The sequence below is a fragment of the Seriola lalandi genome, unplaced genomic scaffold (assembly GCF_002814215.2).
Source record: "Seriola lalandi dorsalis isolate HSWRI2012SDOR001 ecotype SW California unplaced genomic scaffold, Sedor1 jcf7180002054933, whole genome shotgun sequence".
NCBI lineage: Eukaryota > Metazoa > Chordata > Actinopteri > Carangiformes > Carangidae > Seriola > Seriola lalandi.
Window position 1 is genome coordinate 4,356,640 of NW_019525485.1, and position 13,160 is coordinate 4,369,799.

Consider the following 13,160-nt stretch of genomic DNA (forward strand, 5'->3'; position numbering starts at 1 on the left):
AGAAGAACCTGAGAAATATTATTCTCTTCTCTAGCTTCCCTCCCTGGGGAGGCAACGTGATTTCCACAAAGATTTTCCTTGTGCATGTGATCCTCCGTTTATCTGTGTGTATATACATTTACAAGTGTGTATGTGTGTGTTTCTGAGGCCACACACACACGCACGAGCCATCAACCCCCAGAGCCTCCACCCTCTCCCTTTTTCACGGCCTCACAAGCCCCAAGCCATGAGTGAAATGTGCCACGCTCTGTGTGTGTGTGTGTGTGTGTGTGTGTGTGTGTGTGTGTGTGTGTGTGTGTGGGGGGAGAGCAAAGCCGGCATGGCATACTAAAGGCGGTGAGCGATGCTATCTGGTCTCCAAGCTAAGCCTCTGCCTGCCCTACATTAGCGCACCTAAACCTCACCGCCTGTCAATCACAGTGAGAAAGAGCCTGTTGCCAAGGGAGAGGGTGTTAGAAACCCCATAATATCCTCCGCTCTGATCTTGCATCAGGTGAAAGGGATAGAGGGAAACACGGGGAAAAAAAAAAAAAAAAAAAAAATCAAACAAAAGAAGGACAGAGGGGAAAGGAGAAGAAAACTGGAGGGATGAAAACGTGCTGGGAAAAGAAAGAAACTAACAATAAAACAGCTGAATGGAGCTTTGAGCTGGAGCTCGAGAGTGTGGAGTCCAATTTCTTCTATCCTTTCATCTGGGTTTCTTCTCGCCTTCCCACCTGTAGCATGCATGTGTAGGTGTGTGCAATGTAACGCATTTACAGCTATCCTTTCAATACCCTGTAATACTACAAGTTGCTAGTACAGAGCCCATTCACAGTCCTAAGAACCTATTCCCGTGCCATCGACACATCGGCGCTCCAACAATCATGTGTTTTAGAGGGATAAGAGATAAGGCGGCGGGGAAGTCGGACTGATTCTCAGGGTTAAAGTCTAAAAGCAAAACAACCAGACGGTGTGTACGGTCATCCCACAAGATAAAAAATGAAAATATCTTCACAGTGGAAGGTTATTTTCAACACGGACTACTATTGCTTTCAGTGGTGCAGAGCTTTTTATGAGAGTCTGAATGAGAAGTCTGAGTTTGATAAATCAATCATTTGTGGTGGAGGGCAATACAACACCCAGGGCGTCCAATTACATCAGAAAAACAAGCCTGGAGATAAAAACTATAAATAAGCATGGACGTGCTCAAAAAGACCATGTGGATTATCTTGCTTCTCGACAACAGTTCCCTTAAGAGTGAGAGGAAGTGGAGAAAGGAGAACAAAATGTAACCTAAAGATTATGGCTGTGTTGTAATTTAGAAACTCAAGTCATTCGCCACCTTTGAAGGCAGCTGCACATTTACCTTTCTTCAGGTCAATCTTTATCCGCTTGCCGCCCTTCTTGCTGGTCAGGTTGGCCAGGCCGGGCAGAGCAGGGCTCCTACTGGCCAGGGGGCTCTGGCTGCGGGTCGGGGAGGAGCTTGCTCCTCTGGCTGGAGGTGCGGGGGAGACTCTTTCCAAGGAGCCGTGCCCAGATTGGATCTCCGCTGATGGTGTGTTTACTGCAGCTGGCTCTGGGGTCTTGGCACGCGTGTCTGGTCGCCTCACTTCCAGTTTGGTGTTCAGTTTGGAATCTGGCCTGGGTTCCGGTTGGGAGTCGGCTTTGGCACGGACAACCATCGGACTCTTTGCTTTTGCAGAGGAGGAGTCTTTGCCGTCGCCGGTGAAAAGGTGACCTATCAGGCTCTTCTCGTAGCGCAGCTTGTTGGCTACGGGGAGGACCTCCAGACAGATTGCGGAGGAGGTCATGGCCTGGCGGAACACTTCCTGTGACCTGGAAGAAGAAAAGAAAGAGGGAGGAAATATTCACATTTATGTCCCTGGATATGGGATATAAAAGCAACTGGAAACCCACTCTAAACCTCACAGCCAATCTAATTTGTGGAACACTATGAAACAGCAAAAAAAAAAAAAAGCCCAGGAAAGTCAAGCAGAACACAGAAGGAGAACACAGACAATTGGAAGCAGAGAATGAGGAGAGTGAATGAGGCTTGTGTCGTTAATGGAGCTGTATTTCAATTTGGATCAACCACAGACTGACTCTTCCAGCTGGTTTGGGACACAGTGGTCCCTATCAGATGGAGGAGACCTTACAGCAAATTCCTATTGCAGCTTTAATAGACCACTATCAGCACAACATTCACACAGCACAGTCAACACAGTGGGATGCAGTTAAATGGACCTCTTCGGCGAGGATGCAGAAAATAAAGGGAGAGGACAGGGACGGGAGGAAAAATTAGGACCAGAGAGAGGGTTACACACACACTACACACACACACTCTTTTGTGAGAGCAGATGTGGTGGAGAGATAGAGACGGGCAGAGAATGAGGTGGATTTGTGTTTGGCTGATAGAGGAGACAAACTGAGTGAAAGGTGAGGAGTCTCTCTACAGTGGTGGTGAGTGAGTGGAAGCAGAGACACACACACACAAACACACAAACACACACACACGCACACACACACACACACATAAAGAGCAAGGATTTTATTTTCCTGCTTTGGGCTCTTTTGTTTTAGTTCCTTATCACATCAGTGACATATAAAGAGATACAGAAACTAATTTCCAGGGTTGTGTTCATTTCCACTTATTATTCATCTTATACAATTTCTACAGACTATTTTATTTTTCAGAGCTTTCCAAGCACACGGAAGACAGATGGACAGTAGATTAATTCAGAAAGAGAATGAACAAACACAAGAAAGACACAACGTCAGATGTTTGTGAACATCACACCAATATCTGGAGAAAGACTGAGGACGTTCACAAGGGAGGATATTCTAATTGGATCCCAAAAAACATCCTATTAAAAAGATCTCACTTGAATCCTTGTGTTTTCGTTCTTATGACTTCAGCATTTGTTGAAAGCTAAATACTGTAGACTCAGTAAGGGATTCAGATTTAATCAGCAGATTCAATTCTGGCTTCAGATTTGATAAAATGCTATTTTAGTCTAGCCCTGTTTGTGTCTGATCCAATATTTGCATTTCCTTGCTTTGACACAGACACAGACATAAACATACAGCCTCCAGCTCATCCACGCTCTGCACACTTACTGTGTGAAGGTCTTGTCCTGGAGTGGTGTGTCGTTGATTTGGACGATACACTCGTCCTCTTGGAAGATGTTCTCTCTCTTGGAGCGGCTGTTTTCCTCGATGCCTCTAATATGAAGGCCCAGGGTCCTTGAAACACGCAACACAGTGTTGAGAACATACGAGTTCATGGAGGTAAACACGTGTATGATGACATGCCAGCACTTGAATTTTTAATGCATTTCCATGAGTCAACATTGCCATCTGTCTTTCCTTATGAATGCCTGATTGATTACAAGTGGATGTAGCTGTATGCTACGTATGTGTGGTTACCGTCCACTGAGCGAGGAGCAGTACGGGACCACATGGATACCCAGGGGGCCCCGGTCACCTAGAAACTCCACTGTCCTCGTCAGGGTGCTGTCAACAACAACAAAAACACTCACTGTAAAATAAACAACACATAGGCGTCGTTAAAAGATACAGAAAATTAGGATAAAATACATGACACACTCATACACACACGCACACACACTCCCTTTCCATGTGCAAGCTCTTCAACATCCATTTGCATTTTCCTCCGGGCTACATAGATAGGGATACAAATTAGCTTACAGGTACCTGCCAAATACCAGAACAATTCATGTGTGTATGTGTGTGTGTGTGTGTGTGTGTGTGTGTGTATGTGTGTGTGTGTGAGAGAGGTTGGGACACAGGTGCACAGCTACTTCAACCTTTATCTACCTGCCTCTCAACCACCCAATCTAGCCGATTGAAAAAAAAAGAAAAAGAAGAAGAAAAACAGGAGATAAAAGAGAAAGACAGATAGAGGGGCAGATAGAGATGAAACAGAATGAGCTTCTCTAATAATCTCTGCAGAGGCTTGAACTGTGGCTTTTAACAGCAGATAAACAAGGACAGTACCACTGAAGATAAACAGGAAGAGGGCTGCTTTTGATACTGGATGGCTAACAGAGGGGACCTGCATGATTGGGGAATAGAAGAAGAAGATCACAGGAAGCAACAATCCCTGACTGTATGTTTAGTTTTTCTAATACACACACACACGCATCACTCCTATCATCAATCAAGCAGTATTACACTAGTGTGTGTAAGTTTAAGCATCGCAGTTTCAAATGAGGTTTTGCACTTTTTGCCACTTAGCTACATAGCTAGAATTAATGAAGGTTTTAATGAAAGATTTTATGCACGCAGGTATTTAGCTAAATGCTAATGACTGTATTTTTGATAGAGAGATGAATTGTAGGGTTGCTATTTCAAACAGAATTGATGTGTAAATTCTTTCTAGACAAATGTCTCCGTCAACTTAATGTAAGGAGCAGTGGGAACTATGAGAACAGCTCCACTTATTCAGAGAAAAATCTGCCACCCTCAAAAGTTTTTCCTAAATCAATCGCTTGGAGAAACTTCCAAAAAAGAGGCGAAATTGTGACTTTCACAAATATTTTGCTTTTGTCCAGAGCTGCTGACAATCAATGCATTCAACCTCCAATAAAAACAAGACCTAAATATGATCAAAAATGTGAACAAACATCTACGAGTAAGTGTTTTCGTGAGTTCTCAGCCTGCAGCAGAAGATGTGCAGTGGCCCAGCTGCCCTGACTTCAGTTGGGAGTTAATGCAGAGAGTACAGCCTTGACTGATGTAAAGGACCCCTGGGAGTCACGTGGCTAAAATGGTGCAGATGCAGAGGTGTGTCAGGTGTGAGCATGGTTAAGACTGGAGCAGGGTGTGAGCTGCAAAAGGCAGCCCGGGTGGTGAACAGAGAGGTGGCGCAAGTAAAGTGAACCCCAGGCCGGCGGCAGCATCCTGGACTAGCTGCTACAAAGATGGCAGACGTAAGTGCACGTGAGAACATAATGAATAATGGATCACGAAGAGCAATCACACATGGAGACCAAGAACAAAAGGGTTTTTTTTTTTTCTCCAGAGCTTTCCTGTAAAGTTTTTATAAAGTAACAGAAAAAAGGAGTGATGAGGTGTCTGTGTGAGTTAAAACAAAACAAAAAAAAAGCAAACATGTCTGAGAACAAAAGCAGTGAAGTTCAAGGTTTATGTGCTTCCTACACAACCCCAAGAACTAGGTGGGATCATTATAACACACTCTTCTGTCACTGTCACCCTGCTCTCGTTAACCTCTGCCAGGGTCACACACGTACTGTACACACAAATCCACATACACACACACATCCAATTTGCATTCTTATTGCTACATCTATTGCATGCTCACAAACACCATCAGTCACATTCCTCTAAATTGAATTCACAGATACACACATGCATCAAATTTACATCTATTAGGGAACACAGTTACATCCAAATTACACGTGCACAACCCATGAATTGCACAAACACACACACAATCACACACACTCAGTGATGGTAAACAATCAAGCTGGGGCAGGATACACATTCACACACACACACACACACACACACACACACACACACACACACACACACACACACACACACACACAAAGATAGTCCTGAATGATGTATATGTATTCACACAGGATGTGTGGTATAAACAAACACACACACACACACAGTTTCAGCCCATTTACATTCATATAAAAAACAAACGGCGGCACAAACAAGCTCATCAGGGGCAACCATAGCTTGTTAGCGCCGCACGCTAATATGCAGAATAGCTCCGCTCACCCATTTTAGTATCCCACTGACACAAACACAAACAAACAGTCATTCCACTGGGGGGAGAGAGAGAGAGAGAGAGAGAGAGAGAGAGAGAGAGAGAGAGGGAGGGAGGGAAAGAGAGAGAGGCGAGGGACGGCGGGACGGATGAAAAGAGCAACGAGGAGTGAGACAGATGGAGCTCCCACTCTTGGTTGACTTCCTCTACATCAACGGAGGCCGAGTGCCTAACAAACTCGCGGCCGGGACTCGCTGAAAATGTGCCCTCGCTCGCTCACCGTGGCTTCTTCAACTGCCAACCATCTGTTACCATGGCAAACTATCTGTGAGAGCCGTGCCTCCATTGTATCACAGTGCTGTCAAGACACCACTGTACTGTAAAATGCTGAAAAATCACCATCTGTCATTCCAGCCAAGTCTCTTCCTGAGCACCGTGATTCTCTCTGGAGTTATTTTTAAAAAGGAAAAAAATTCCTAAGCGGGAAATCAGTTGGCTGTTGAGAAAATTATCTGTACTCTTGTTACGGGCTTTCTGGACGAGACAGGTGAAGGGCTTTGATGGAGGGGTTAACTGTTGCCATGGTTACTGCATGACTGACAGCCTGGAGAAATGAAGATAAAACTCCCACCCTGACAGAGGTTTGCGAGTGACGTTCCCAAAAACAAAAAGGTGGAGGTTGCCATGGTGAGACGCCTGTGCACGCCCACATACAGTACGCTCACTCGCCTGTACACACACGCAGACACACACTCACACACACACACAAACACACACACACACACACGTACACAACAAGTGAGTCTAGCTTTAACAGGTCAGCCAGCTGTGCTGCTGGAGTGATTGATTTCTATTTGATGCTGCTGATACACAAAGAAGAACTGGGGTTTTATTTTTATCTCATTTGTACAAAACTCTTTACTATAGTTCAAGTGATTAGTCCAGTGATTGACAGAAAACTAAATGATTTTGTGACTGATGAATTGTTTAAGTCCCAGACCTAAAATGTCGTCCAGTTATATGCCTCTCAAAGAGGCGCATCAGTTTCAAATACAGGTGTACTGCACCTGTCCTTTTCAGGAAAACCGGGGTTATTATTGATTATTATGTAATGTGTAAAATGTAGCATGTAGGATCACCAGTCAGATACAAAATGCAGTTATCAGAATTGTCAACACGTCAACTATGATTAGTAATTACTGAACTCTCATCCAGCTGAAGAGAGAAGTCTGTGAGGCTTTTGGTGCCGCTGACAGAAGCTATGAGCTTATAAAAGCGTAACCAATAAATCAAAGAAGGAAAAACTGGATAAAACACAACATCAAACCTTTACTCAAAGTTGCTATGCTCATGAATTCTTTACAAGTTCTTCCCTCACTGAAGTGGAGCGGGACATAAACTAAATGTAATGTACAAGGGAGGAGGTTCAACCAATAAACTAGTTCTACGTAGACTGACAGTGAGATACACCGCGTCACACGTGAACCTCCCTCAGTGGGACTGACAGAGGGTGAATAATAAAAAGAAGAATCTAGATATTAATAAATAATGAAAGTCTTTTGGTGTAACTGAAGCTGTTTTAGTCTCTATGTCTAATGCACTTTGTATTGCTCTGTGTATGAAATCTGCCACACACTTAAGTCGCCTCGTTATCATAAGGCAACTTATAAAATTACTATAATAAACACTCTTCCTCATGTTTAACCACTGAAGTGACAGGGTCGAAGCATTTCCCTCAACTCCCGTTCAAAACTCACCTCTGTTCCAGCCCAAACAGATAAGAGAGATATCTATCCCACCACATAATGGGACACATAAACACACACACACACACTCATGTGACTGTTTAATCCAGTCAGTGTCAGGCTGTCAAACAAAGACTGAAGTGTTAATCCTACTCTCCCTCAATGCATCATACTAAGGAGCTATGATCTGTCTGCTGCTACAAAGACGTCAACAAATGCACACACACACACATACACACCTGCACACACACTTACCCGAAGTTAACCGGGCTCATTTTGGCTGGGGGGTTGTCTGTTGTCAGTCGGTCCAAAGCTCCTTTCAGTACATGGTTGATTTCCTGAAAAGAAAAAAGAAAATCAGTCAACATGTTGACAAATTAACACTTTCCTACCTTCACACACAGACACTAAACAAACAGTAGCCTGTCAGTGAATAGGAGGAGGCCCGCTGCCTATTAGCAAAACAATCTAACGCCACCATCAATCACCTTTGCAGACAGCGAAGAGAGAGAACGACCGCCGGGCGCTTCACCTCCTACCACGAGCCGCTGTCCTTCCTTCACTCTGTCTATGTATATTTCTATCTATCTACCTCTCCCTCCCCCTCCCTCCATCCCTGCCCTGTGTCAGGCAAGGCTCTATTTTTAAGTCGGCAAAATCAACAACTCCGGGGCAAACAAATAAAAAGGAAGAGGGAGAGAGAAATGTGAGAAGAAAGACGGACAACAACAGCACCAAACTGTTGCGAGACGCTCAAGCACAGTCGAGGGTTGGGAGAGAGAAATTGTCCCAAATCGCTAAAGACAAGAAGGGTGCAATTAGGTCCTTCTGCCTTGTCACTTTCATTGTGTCACTAGTACTAATGGCTAAAAAGCTCCCGCCCACCAGCTTGCTCCTTAGCAACCCTGCCCCCCCCATCACCACACCCAACTCCCCCGGTGGACCCTCTGTCACACACAGAGTAAATACATGCTTTATAACACACACACACAGACACACACCATGCATACATTTCCTGAAAACATTACCTCCACACATAGACTGTGTGGAGCTGCAAACATAAAAATGTGTATTTTTAAACACACACACGCACGCACGCACGCACACGCACACACACACACACACACACACACACACACACACACACACACACACACGTATGTATGCTGCCTGCACAAATGGTGACCCACTTATCTGGGCAGTGTGAGATTACCCCACAATAGAGCGCATGTGTGTGCGGGGGCAGAAAGATGAGCTGGAGGCTCCATTGTTGCTGTGCATCTTCCCGCAACGCCATTAACCAACACACATGCAGCACACAGGCTTCTCCTCCTACAGCACATACACACATCCTCATCACAGGGTAAGGCACTGACAAAGCCTTTGGGAACACAAGGCTGGAGAAGAAGCGCAGGTGAACACATGTATACATGCATCAAAAACACACTTGCACTTGCGGTACATCCAGTTTTACAGGGATACCTTGAAACTGAACTGCAGTAATACACAGGTGTGTGGTACAAATACAGAAAAAACCCCTGTATATCTGCATCAACACAAGAATAGCACATGTAAGATATGGCATGTGGGGATACACACATATATACACATGCACACACACACACACACACACACACACACACACACACACACACACAAACCTGCCTCAGCTTGATGCTTTAAAATTAAGGGATCACGCCATAATGCCCAGTGTGAATCTAATCCCTGATTGAGAGAACTCCTGTTCATGTACACATAAAAACAGCAGCTCTCCCCTGTGGAAGCCCTGCTGTGCTCAGCCAATCAGCTTGCCCCGTTCGCTGCTCGTATCTCAGCACACTAAGAAGGAACATTTGTGCCATCCCGGTCCACCCCGGTATGTCACATTGCTGCCTATGTGTCTGTAATGATCACATCCACTGGATCACATTCGTGGCATTATGTATAGATGTGTTATTACTGTGCACCTACCTTTTTACTTTTATCTCCATGAACATTACCGTTATTATGGATGTTTTCATTTTCCCACTATTAGCAATGATACAGAGACCAGTGTGACTCACATTACTGCTACTGGCACTAATAGCACTACCTGTATGACAACTACCGCTACTGCTGTTGCTATTAAAAGCCTAAGTAGAGCTATCAGTGTCTAGGGTTGTGTATCAAACCGTAAAACCTGCTTGGCACTTACCAAAAATGTGTCCATAGCAACAAGAATCAAAAACTGACAAGTACCAAAGGCAGGAGCCAAATGTCTGGTCAGATTTATAGGTTTGTTTATTTACTCTTTGATCAAATAATTCCTGATTTAAATAAGAAAAATTAAAATTTCAAGTTTATATCCAAACAATATTTCACAGTTGAGAATTTTAGCTTTATAAAAATAGTATCGTATAAAAATGTGGTTGAATTCCTCTAAGTAAGGTCCTGAAACACATAGCACTACACCATCCAACTGACACATTTTCATCTGTGCTTACACACCTCAACACTTCAGCTCCTTTCAGCACTTTAACTTCAGCTGCCACTTCTTTAAGGACTTCAACTTAAATGAAGTGTCAATACATTTCAAAAGCTCCCAAGAATCAAAATTTCAAATGTTTCGATTACAATGTGTTCTTCATCTAAACTATTGCCACAAGTCATCATTTGTGGTTGTTTGGTTTTATATAATCTCTTTTCTTCACTGAGCGATTTGAATGGCTTTGTGGCCTTGGGATAAATGCTCAAATAATTTGTGAAACCTGTCTGAAAACTCGTCTTAGCACAACTAACAGGTTGTCTGCTCTGTTATTGTGTCGCACACTGCCAGCCATGTTTTTGTGCTTTGGGTACTGTTTGTAGTCTGAGGTATGTGTGAGTGACAGGGCGGTGTGCAGGCATATGAGAGATGAGGTGTTTGTGCGTGTGAACATGTTACTGTGTGTGTGGTTGTTGTCAGATGGATGAGTAATGAGGTGTGTGTTTCTTTTGTGTATTTCCTCTGAGTGCTGTAGTCATCTGCAACACGTCAGGCAGTTGAGAAATAGTGTGTCTGTGTGTGGGTGGCTGTGTGTGTGTGTATACACACACTGCAGGATCACAGCTTCAGTCTACAAGCCAGACCTACCTGACCCTCGTCATATCCATCACATCAACTGACTGCCACGCTCACACTTCCACACACGTGCTCTAAGGAAACACAATCTTACACACGCAAATGCACAATATCCAGCTGCTAGCATGGAAGACACACACTGCTGGATTGAGTTTAGCTGGTTAAGGTGTCACTTTTTATATCACGGCTGAAGGAAACATCAACACCGGGCAGAGTGTAACATATTTAAATCTGACTTTGTGCTGTGTTAACATGTATTGCATCACTGCGCCTTGAGGTGTTGAAAATCACCTAAAAATGTGGGACGCACAACGAGGGAGCGGGAGGGAAGGAGTGTGTATAGAAACATAATGAGGATTAGTAAAAGCAAAGTGATGAATATGAAGGGAGGAAGACAAAAAGAATTCAGTGGCTAGCGCTGTTAGCGGGCAAAATTAAACGTCTCATTTATTAGCTTCGAACATGGCAGGAAGTCCAAATCAATTAAAGGGCTGAGGCTGAGCACTGCTCAGCCGTTTGCCAATTTCATTAGCTCTTCTGATGAAGAGAGAAAGAAAGACTACGAGAGCTCTGTGCATAGACTACATGTGAATAAAAGACAGAGAGAAGTGGGCCAACCTTGGCCTTCACCATAACAGGCAGTAAAATCAATTAAAGGGGCAAGCCGCATATTTATCACTGTATCAGCCTTAATTACACTTTATCTAGCTTTCAATACCTCCTCCAAGACAAAAAGGGGCACAAGTGTGTGTGGTACTTGAGAGTGTTCAAGTGTGTCTTTGCATGAGTGAGTGTGTGAGTATGTGTGTAGGTTTACAGAGGAGCGGTACAGTGGATGAGTGAGGATGAAGTGATAGTGTATTGATCTATGGAAGTCCATCAGGCCTAAGACTCAATATGCCCAGGAGCTGTGACGGCCTCTTCGTCTTACACACACACACACACACACACACACACATACACAAACACAAACACACAAACACACACAAACACACAAAGACACAGATAAAGACACACATTCAGAAACGCACACACACACCGGGGTAACAAACGCTCTTTGTTCTCCTCTGTGAATTGCCTCTGTCATACATGGATTAATACTGTCTGCAGGTTGTTCAGACAACTGTACTTACAAACAAACAATTATCAATTACACACAGAACATTGACTTGTTTTTTTAGTACAAATCTTCCAACAGTTGTGTAACATGTTATTGTGAATGAGCAGGAGTTAAGGTTCACAGGGCTTTACATGTGAAGGTTGATGCAATTCATTTTATTTATGTGCCTTTTATTAAATCAAATTATATATGCAGATTAAGAGTGATCTGTTAGATTCATGAAAACAGTGTAAACAGTGTCTGGATTTAAATAAGGCTGCTGAGGTCTGAAGCAGGGCTTCATGTGTCAGGTAGCTAAGGGATGTAGCTCTCTGTAAACAGTTGTAAGGATATTTTAAATCATCCATAATGAGCTTGTTCACTCTGGCTCGGCTGTGCTGTTTGAAGGGTATGAAGCCTGACGTTTTTTTGGACAGGAAATATGGGCTTTGTCATTGTGCTAACTCGGCGCCCGCTGATGCCTGGGTTCTGCTTAGTCACCGCTGTGTTGAACACGGCGGGGGTAAACAACAGGACTCCCTCTCTCCCCTCCTTTTCTCTACCTGAATTTCCCTCACATGCACACACACACACACACACACACAGCAGTGTGACCTCACACAAAGGCAGCACACAAAGTTCTTCTTAATGGCAGCCTTTTTGGAAAAAAAAGGAGAGCACTTGAAAAGCCCGACCCTTTCAAAGTATAGCCTGAGGCTTGGAGCCGGACCACAAGAGGAATATTCACTGGGTTTCTCTCTTTGTCTTCGGTGAGGGAATGGTACACAGCAGAGATGTAATGGAGACAGAAATTTGTTAATCTCTCTGTTATTTACTTACATTCTTTTTACATTTTTCATCATTTTTCCATTGTCTTTTGATTTGGTTCAAACATTTTGCTTCTAGTTTGAACTGTAGGAGTTCAGTCGCTGCAGAATTTGAAAATTTAGTCAGATTTTTGTTGAAACGCTTCACATCTTTCTGTCTCCTTTCCATCATAAACCAATAAAATAAGGAAGGAAATAATGTTTTTGTTTTATGAAAATTGACTAACTAACTGGTCCCATAAATTAGTCTCAACCACAAATTGTAAAAAAATTAATTGTAAAAAAAAATCTATAAAAAGTGACTCTTAACCACAGCTTTACCATGTGCGGAGTAAAAAGTACAGTATCTTCTTCTGAAATGTATTACAGTAGAAGTATAAACTAACATAGAAAAGAAATACTCCAGTAAACAGCAAACAGCTTTACACCCCACACAGGGGGGCACAGTGGAGCAGTGATTAACACCGTCACCAGTCACAGTATTGCTGTGTGAGTGACTGCTCCGGTTCCCTCCCACACAAACATGGAAAATTAGAAATAAAAAGGTTTAAAATAAAATGTCATTTGACTTGTTGACTCATTATCTTTGCTTTGAGAAACAGAGTATGACATCATGTTGCTTAAAGCTCTCAAATATCAT

At 43.4% G+C, this 13,160-nt stretch overlaps 1 protein-coding gene across 1 annotated transcript in view; it reads right to left on the minus strand.

Moving 5' to 3' along the window:
- Positions 1 to 13,160, minus strand: part of pard3ba (par-3 family cell polarity regulator beta a) — a 143,371-nt gene that overhangs the window by 94,318 nt on the left and 35,893 nt on the right. The window contains exons 6-9 of the mRNA XM_023393326.2: positions 7,750 to 7,832; positions 3,409 to 3,495; positions 3,100 to 3,225; positions 1,349 to 1,818 (exon numbers count right to left, since the gene is read on the minus strand). Of these exons, the coding sequence (XP_023249094.1) occupies positions 1,349 to 1,818; positions 3,100 to 3,225; positions 3,409 to 3,495; positions 7,750 to 7,832 (766 nt within the window). The remainder of the gene's footprint in view (positions 1 to 1,348; positions 1,819 to 3,099; positions 3,226 to 3,408; positions 3,496 to 7,749; positions 7,833 to 13,160) is intronic.